Source organism: Archocentrus centrarchus, chromosome 18 (assembly GCF_007364275.1).
Source record: "Archocentrus centrarchus isolate MPI-CPG fArcCen1 chromosome 18, fArcCen1, whole genome shotgun sequence".
Classification (NCBI taxonomy): domain Eukaryota; kingdom Metazoa; phylum Chordata; class Actinopteri; order Cichliformes; family Cichlidae; genus Archocentrus; species Archocentrus centrarchus.
Window position 1 is genome coordinate 4577371 of NC_044363.1, and position 8508 is coordinate 4585878.

At 41.9% G+C, this 8508-nt stretch overlaps 1 protein-coding gene across 1 annotated transcript; it reads left to right on the forward strand.

Annotated features, from left to right (window-relative positions):
• The first annotated feature begins 3999 nt into the window (after nt 1-3999).
• Nucleotides 4000-8240, forward strand: LOC115796596 (low affinity immunoglobulin gamma Fc region receptor II-a-like). Its single transcript, XM_030752962.1, has 7 exons — nt 4000-4030; nt 4280-4315; nt 6503-6766; nt 6846-7091; nt 7167-7397; nt 7761-7837; nt 7953-8240. Exons 1-7 carry the CDS (start codon nt 4000-4002, stop codon nt 8238-8240), a joined length of 1173 nt encoding a protein of 390 aa, XP_030608822.1.
• Nucleotides 8241-8508: the final 268 nt, after the last annotated feature.

Genomic DNA, 8508 nt, shown 5'->3' on the forward strand with positions numbered 1-8508 from the left:
CTCACTGACAGAACACAAAGCTGCTCTTCAGCTTCTTCCTCTCTCGGGATCGTTCTCTGTTTTTCCTTTGGGTTCTTATCGCGTCGAAAACGGAAAGTGTCACTTCCTGAGAAAATCACCCTGCCGTGCGCATTTTCAGAAGAACTTAAAATAGGTTGTCAGTCGAGTTGTGCGCTGTTTGCGCACTGCCCTCTGTGCCCAACACGTTAAACAGATACTAATGGTGCAGATATTAAGGATTTAGTTGTTATTCTTCATGACATGCATTCAAACAGACTTACAGAATAATATAAAGTGACTTTTAGGTAAGTTCATGTTGTTTTAATTTGACCTTGTAGAAAAATAAGCAAATTTTTTCGTTGATTTATAATTTGTAAAATTCGAGACGGCAGGTAAAGCTCACACCTGTATGCAGGTGCATCAAGCTTCCTGACCTTTCGACGATGTTCTGGTTTCTTGTAGGCGTGGCCAAAGGATGCTGCAGGTGGGCTTCCTCTCTCCTCGTGTGCGTTGTTCGGTGCATGCAGTTAAATCTTTGCATATTCATTTGTAAGTCAAACATTCAAGTATTAGTTTTACCCGCCTCCTCCACAAATTTTAAACGTTATCAGGTAATGTTAAAAAAAAAAATGAAAAAAAAAGAAAACTGCAAGAATAAATGTTTCAAAGTTAATTATTTTCCACAGTTTTTCTTCATTGTGCTTTCAGTAAAGTTATGATAACTCAGACGGTTATTTAAGAGAAAGGACAGAATGAGACAGGCGAGCATCACTGAGGACAGAGTAAGCATGATTCAGAGCACCAGTGGGAGCACAAGTGGACTTTTCTGGTTAATACACACACTAAAAAAAGCTGTTGTCCATTTTTTGTGTGACAGATTTGGAGATTTTGTTTTCTTGTGTGTAGAGATTAGAACAGAAACGCGTCTGTACTGAGCACGATACTGAGTGTCACACGTCAGGCTTGCTTTCTTATTATAGGCACTTTAGTGGTTTTAATTCATATTTATATGCTTGTAACACATTTCTGTGTATTCACATACAAACACATTTTTTTACCTGCTACTTCATTAATTTACTGTGTAAATCTCTAATAAAAATGAATGTGAGTTTCCGTGCTGCTATCCTCATATGCAGACTCCACTGTGGCGTCGTGCTGCACAGATCACAGATCATGTACAGCAACAAACTTGTAAATGAATTAAATTCAATTACTTTTAAACATTTACACTTCTTACAAGACCAGACCACAGAGAAGCTTAATATTTCATTTATTAAAAATAATGGGTGTGCCATGGTGCTGACAGAGAGACATGTTACACACACCTGTGCAGGCTTGGACAGGTAAATGTATTAGATGATGAGGTCTGGGTTTTATTACCTCATTTAAGTGTCATCAGTTTCTATAAATCTGTATCAATAATACTAATGCTGTCATATTATACATGCTTGGTGTTGGATATAATACAGTTGTACAAAACTTTAAGTATTTGGTACAATTTCCCACATTTAGCCTTTGATTTATTTTCGGGGCTGAGGTCACATTTGAAACTTTGTGTTTTCAGTCTCGTCTGTGTCCACCACCTTCACTCTGCTGTGACTGTCAGCTGAGAAGTGATCAAATCCAGAGGGGAACAGTGGACAGACTCACAAATATCACAAAAACAAAAATCTGCTGTCTGTTTACTCTCAGCCTCAAATACGCTGATGGATCTATTTTTAGATCCACAGAGGAACAGCAGCGGTGCAGTGTTGACATCACACATCACTGAGATCAGCTGCTCCTCCTCTTTCTGTGTGCAGTGTTAATTCGATCACTCGCAGTGGATACACATGTTTAAACAGGCTGAAAAAAGACATCACAAACATTCAACACCATCAAATGAGCAACAACTGATTCACAATGTTGGATAAAATAACATTAAGAAAACATGTCTGTAAATCATTCGGCGTCACTGGAATAGTATTATGTGTGTGCTGACAGTGTTATCCTGGCATAATCATCTGTTAATGAGCCCCAAATCTACCAAGTCACTGGTGATTGATCCACTAATATGCTTTTAGACATGAATTAAGTTTTGAGTTATGTGTGCTGATGACATAAATTCTTGTTTTTTTAATGTCTTACCTTCATCTCAAGTTTATGTGCTGCTACATCTCAGTGGTGCAGCTAGGTTGTGTTGCTAACTTCAGAGGTTTGTATCATCATTTCATAAGTTTAAAACTGGAGATCCTGAATGTTTCATCAGCTTCTAAAACAAAAACCTGAATACTGAGACAGCCATAGGACCATCAAACACTTATTAGAGTCTATCAGCTCTGTGTGTCTTTAAGCAGGGCGTCCTTTAAAAGTCATCAAATCACTGATTTATGAACATTTGTATTTCACATACACACAGACCCACATCACAGAGTTTCCTTTGAACATTATGGGAGATAATGGCTGCAGTTACGTTACATGTGGTTTTTCTGAGACTAGTTCACCTGGATTCCAGTAAGATTAGAGCTGTAACATGTACCTGTGACGTGCGTTCTGATGCAGTTTATTTACCATCTTTGTGACCACATGTCAGTGGTCTGAACAGAGACAAGCACCAAACCAACTGAAGCCCTCTGCCTCACAGCTGACCTGCAGTCAGTTACAGGAAGACACAGTTTGTTTCTATCAACCTGCAACAGGACTGATAAAATCAATGTTTTCAATTATCATTTTATTTTATTTGTGAAAAGGAGCTGCCCCCTATCTGTGCAGCACGGTACTTCCTGCCTCCCCCTGCTTATTTTCACTGTGCATTTATGACCGATCACAAAGAATAAACATGTCAAACACATTCATTCAGTGTATTAGACAGACTGTGGAACATCAGCGTGTGCAGCACATGTGGAATCAAACATGTATATTAGTGATATAAAGAGAGACGGCAATGGGCATGCGCCAACCGCCTGCGTCATTTATTGTATGTGACACAGCGCCCCCAGAGGTGAGCCACAGCACTGCACTGCCCAACCCTGCAATTCTTCCATGTGTTTGAACAGGCGATGAGTAAATTCTGAGATTTTGACCATTAAAGTGTTGAAATCATTCATAAAACAGTTTCATAGCACAGTAAAGAGGTCAAATGTATTTTCTGATCATTGTTAGTATTTTACTTGTCATGATGACAGGGAGGCACTGTCTCACCTGCCTGCACGTCACTGCAGACACCTGAACACCTGTTCACATGTCAACAAATGACTACAACAGAAGACTGTGACAAACTGACTGTGAGCCAACCTACAAGCAGGACTCACAGAAGAAACATGAAGCACACTGGATCATGACAGGGACACATTTATGAAGAACATGGAGCAGCAGACTCTTTCAATCCTATCACTAAAGCTGATCTCCTGACACTTTAAATGATGCCATATGTTTTGAAATCAAACTTATATGCAAAAGAAATCATATCTCTGTAATAAGATATCTTTATTCACCATCCAAAGGCACTGAATGAAATGAAAACATGTTACTAAAGTATTGGGTTTGTGGGTTGTGCTGAGTGACCCTCTGACGTGTGACGGTGCAGAAAGAGGAATAAAGAGGTTTTTACTGGCTGTGAAACTGCTGCTGAGCTCAGTGACGTCTGAAGGATCTCGAGGAGGAGACACAAACTTTAGATCTGAGATCGTGCGGACCTTGTTGTTTGTTCAGACCTGCATCTGCAATATCTGAGCTTTTATTGGACTTCCTTGTATAAAAGTAGCTGGAATGACTCATAAGGATGTGCAGTGAAGGTATCAGGTCACCTCAGTGTGTAGTTTGATGTTGGGCAGCCACACAGTTTATTTACTGTCTCTCTGACCTCAGAGCCAGAAAAGGAACAACAAAACCACCTGCAGCTCACTTCCTCTCAGCTGAGCTGCTGTCACTGACAGGAAGATCAACCTTTATGTTTGAGATCGTCCTCGTCTCTGAAAACTCCTCCAACTTCCTGATGAAAAGGATCAACTTTACGTCAGGATGGAGGAAATATCTCTGCTGTGGCTGCTCTGTAAGTTCACTCTGTGTCTGTTTCTAGAAGAAATCTATAAACGCAAACAACAACAGTCCTCTGTAGCTGGTTTTTAGTGATGTTTGACTCTAACATGAATGTTTGAAGTGTAATATTTGTAATCGACAATCTTCCTCCTTCCTGCTCTGATTGTGCTTCAGTATTTTCTCACAGTAACCACAGAGATGCTGTCTGCTCTGCTCTCTGATCACTTCACTCTAAACTGACCTGAGACTCATTTCTCTTTAGTTCTGACTTCACTGCTGAGCTGCAGCACAAACCAAGGTCAGTAACTTCATCGTGTTACGATCTAAAACCATTAAAGGGTCCCAAATATCCATTTCTGCATGTTTTCAGTTTTAGTGCTGCTGCCAACGAGGGCGCAGGACCAGAATGTGTTCAAATTTCCAGCTTAGCTACTTCATTCATCTTTAGCCTGACAGTTAGAAAATATCAGTAAAATGAGGCTCATTCTCTTTCATCTATGTCTGTATTTATTCATCCGTTCTCACAGCTGAAGAAGACGAACCAAAGCTCAACAGGTCACAAAGTCTGTATGACTCAAAGTGTTGATTACTTTAAAAAGTAATCAACACTTTACCTATTTACTGACTGCAGAAAGTCACACACAGAGATGTTTGTGTTGTAACTGTCAGTAAATAAGATAATGATAAACCAGACATATGAGGACATTTTAGCTAGGGATGCGCCGATCCGATAGTCAGTATCAGTATCGGTCTGATCCTGGCCTAAATTAGTGGATCGGATATCGGAAAGAAATAAAAAATGCAATCCGATCCGACCCACATTAACTTGACCAAACCAGCTTAAAGCTGCATTACCACCACCTACTGGAATAGAGTGGGGATCAGGAAATAACCCCCTCAGTTCTCAGTCGCTGCGACGGATTCCCTTTAACACTGAGTGGATCATCGCTGACATGTTTTTCCGCCCCCACCGCTCTCTGCGTGTTCGTGTGTTGTGCTCGCTGTGCTGAGAATTTCAGCAGTTATTTTTTTCTCTACTTCAGCTCCCGGACATACTGCTAGCGAGCTAATGATTGCCCGTCAAAATATTTTTTATGCTTTAATCCCTGATTAGTGACTAAATATAGACCTGCAGTAGAAACGTATTTAGGAGAATGCTTGTGAATATAAAGCATTACAAGATTACGCTCACGTAGCCCCCAGTTTTTCATCAAAAATACTGATGACGCAACAGCAGCAGTTCAGCTGATTTACCTGCAGTCTGTCTGCACAAGCGCAAAGAGGCGAAGCCGGTGAGCTCAGATGGAGCTCTGTAACCACCATTAAACCTTTACTGGGAAACAGCTGGAGGTCCTTCATCAACCAGCTGATCAATAAGTGAAGAAAAGAGAACTTTGTAGCTGCTCCATCCACCCTGTTTGTTTCACACAGGGAAAAACTGCAGTACGGAAGTTAAAATATGCAGATGAACTGTTAATATGAAAAAAAAGTATTTCTTATCCAGTTACTCGGGTAATTGATGGAATTATTGATTGAATACTTGAATACTAAATTAAGCGATAGTTACAGCCCTACTGAAATTTGCAACATACCATAAGCCAATGCATCACCTTCTCACACAGAAGCAACAGGATTCAGGTGATAGAGCGATTGTTGAAGTAAAGTTTATTTATTTAGTGCTTTACACAGACAAAAAGTCACAAAGTGCTGTATAATAATTAAAACACAATATCAAAAAACCCAGATAAAACACTATATTAAAAATATATTAACATTACCATATTAAAAGAAAAAGAATAAAAATAAAGTCAACAGAAAACCGGGTTAAACAGAAATGTTTTCAACTGTTTTTTTAAGACTCCACGGAGTCAGCTAAATGGAGCTGGAGTGGTAAATAGTTCCAGAACTTTGGCACCACTGCCTGAAAAGCTCTGCCCGCCCTGGTTCTTAGTCTTGTACGTGGGACAACTAAAAGATTTTGATTTTGTTGTGTGTGAGACTGTTGACATATGTAAAATGTATCCAGGCATTTGAAACCAATTGGGTTTTTTGGGGGGTTTTTTTTGAAAAAGATCGGATTTGTATCGTATCGGCAGATAAAATATCGGTATCGGACCTAAAAAAGTGGTAACGTGTGATCCCTAATTTTAGCTCAGATCCGTATCCTGATGAGGACAAATGGCTTGGTGGTTTACTGTCATATTCATGAACTTTGGTGCAACCAAATTCAAAGTAACGTGCATCCCGTCCCCTTTGGCTGCTCTGTGATATTTGTGCTGCCTTTTTGATGAGCTGAAGTCAGGTGATCACTGCTGAACATTTGATGTTTATCTGCCCTTTATGGAGATAATTGCAATGCTTCCTGTATCCCAACATATCAATATAATTCTTTGATTATTAAATGTTATTAATTATTAAATGAAACGTTATCAAATTTAGTTAATCAATTTGACTTAATCAGAAAAAAACCTGAATTCTCTTACAGCTCGTCTGACTGTGAGTCCCAGCAGCTCTCAGTTCTTTAAATATGACTCTGTGTCTCTGAGCTGTGAGGAGGACGACAGCTCTGCTGGATGGACTCTGAGGAGAAACACAAGCAAACAGCAGAGGACTCAGTGTGGAGATGGGTGGGGAAGATGGTCTGGTTCTTCCTGTAACATCAGTGACATCTTTACATTGGACAGTGGAGTTTACTGGTGTGAGTCCAGAGAGGGTGCCATCAGTAACATGGTTAAGCTCACAGTCTCTGGTAAGCTGAGTGTGTGGAGTTAGTGTTGATGAAGCTGTGTGTAAATGGATGAAATGCTGTAGTTTGTCTCTGTGTTGAGGTGGATCAGTGATCCTGCAGAGTCCTGTCCTCCCTGTGATGGAGGGAGATGACGTCACTCTGCTCTGTCAGACAAAGACCACTCCCTCCAACCTCCCAGCTGCTTTCTATAAAGATGGCTCCCTCATCAGGAACCAGACTACAGGTCACATGACCATCCAGCATGTTTCCAGGTCTGATGAAGGCCTCTACAAGTGTGACATCAGCGGTCATGGAGAGTCTCCATCCAGCTGGATCACTGTCACAGGTGAGGAGCTTCACTCTGATTTCATCTCTTATTTCATCCACACATTCACCTGATCAGGTGGGATTCCCTCTGCAGAAAAACCTACAACCACAGCACCACCTACTAGCCCACCTCTTCCCCCTGACTCCTCCTCCCTCCATCTTGTGATCAGACTGCTCTTCTACCTGGTGGTGTTCTGTCCGTACTTCATCTCCACTCTCCTCATGGTGTCTTTATATTGTCACAGAGCCACAGGTAACACTCTGAATCATTCACTGATCAATCAATATGCTGATGATATGCTGTCTGAACTCACACCTGAAACATGTTCTGTATTTTATGTTTTACAGGAAATGACCTTTGTCCCTAAATCCTGCTCACTCAACCTGAGCAAGGATTGGATGAGGCGTATGATGTCATCATTGATGTCACCACAGAGCATCACTTCTGAATCAGAGCTCTGTTGTGTCTCTGTGGGTCTCACTAACTTTGTCCTCTCCGCCTCTGTTGTGGAGATCACTTGAATAAATGGACTCTGATGTTCATCTCTGGATATTTTTATGCACATAAACAGCAAATATTCCTGCTCAGAGGAGGATATCATGAACTGTGTCCGTACCACTGCAGCTCTCTAACTAATGTATTATACAAAGCATTCAACTTTCTAAATCAACCTGCAGCTCTGTTCAGATTTGATACTGGAGGAACATGAGGACCTTGGCAACAACCTTCAGCCTCGCGAGCTGCTCACCAGTCTTCTTCCCTGGGTCAGTTGACGTCAGTGCCCAGCCTATTCTGAATATGACTGATGTCAGTCTCACACCTGCTCCTGTGTCGAGGATTCGGGCTGCTAGGTGCACATCTGCGGCTGTGTTTTCTCAGCCGATGCCAGGGCTGAGCCAGAGACTGCTTTTCTGCCTGCACCTGATGATGCCAGGCCTCAGGCACATACTGAACCTGAACCAGCAACCTCAGACTGAGACTGATTGGAAATCCAAATACTATCTTCCAGAGACTGCTTCTCCACCTGCATCTGCTGATGCCGAGACCCATTTCTCTGCCTTTGCCTTGGCCCACCCAGAGACTTTGTTTGTTCCTGCAGCTCATGCAGTGAAGTCAGTCCAGTATAAACAGAAGACCCTGAACCTGCAGAGCTTCCAGAGCCAGTAGACTTCGAGCCTGCGGGCCCTGCCAAGCAGCCAAAGTCAGCAGAGATTTCAGTGGGTCCTGCACAGCCCAAGCATGAGGAACACACTGTGTCCTGCCACATGACCTGAATCACCTCATTCAGAGGCTGTGGGTGCCATACCACCTGAATTGGATGGTCTCATTCTGCTTGAGCATCACCCCAAAAGTCCCACAGCACTTGACCCTGAACCTGTGAGCCCTGAGCCTGCACATCCGAGGTCACCTGAGTCTGTGGGTCTCAAGCGGGTGG

Excerpts from the sequence above, each read along its gene's own strand:
- LOC115796596 (XM_030752962.1), top strand. The coding sequence starts at position 4,000 with ATGGAGGAAATATCTCTGCTGTGGCTGCTCT. Across the intron at positions 4,316-6,502 it reads GAGCTGCAGCACAAACCAAG|CTCGTCTGACTGTGAGTCCC; the intron begins GTCAGTAACTTC and ends ATTCTCTTACAG. Across the intron at positions 6,767-6,845 it reads GGTTAAGCTCACAGTCTCTG|GTGGATCAGTGATCCTGCAG; the intron begins GTAAGCTGAGTG and ends CTCTGTGTTGAG.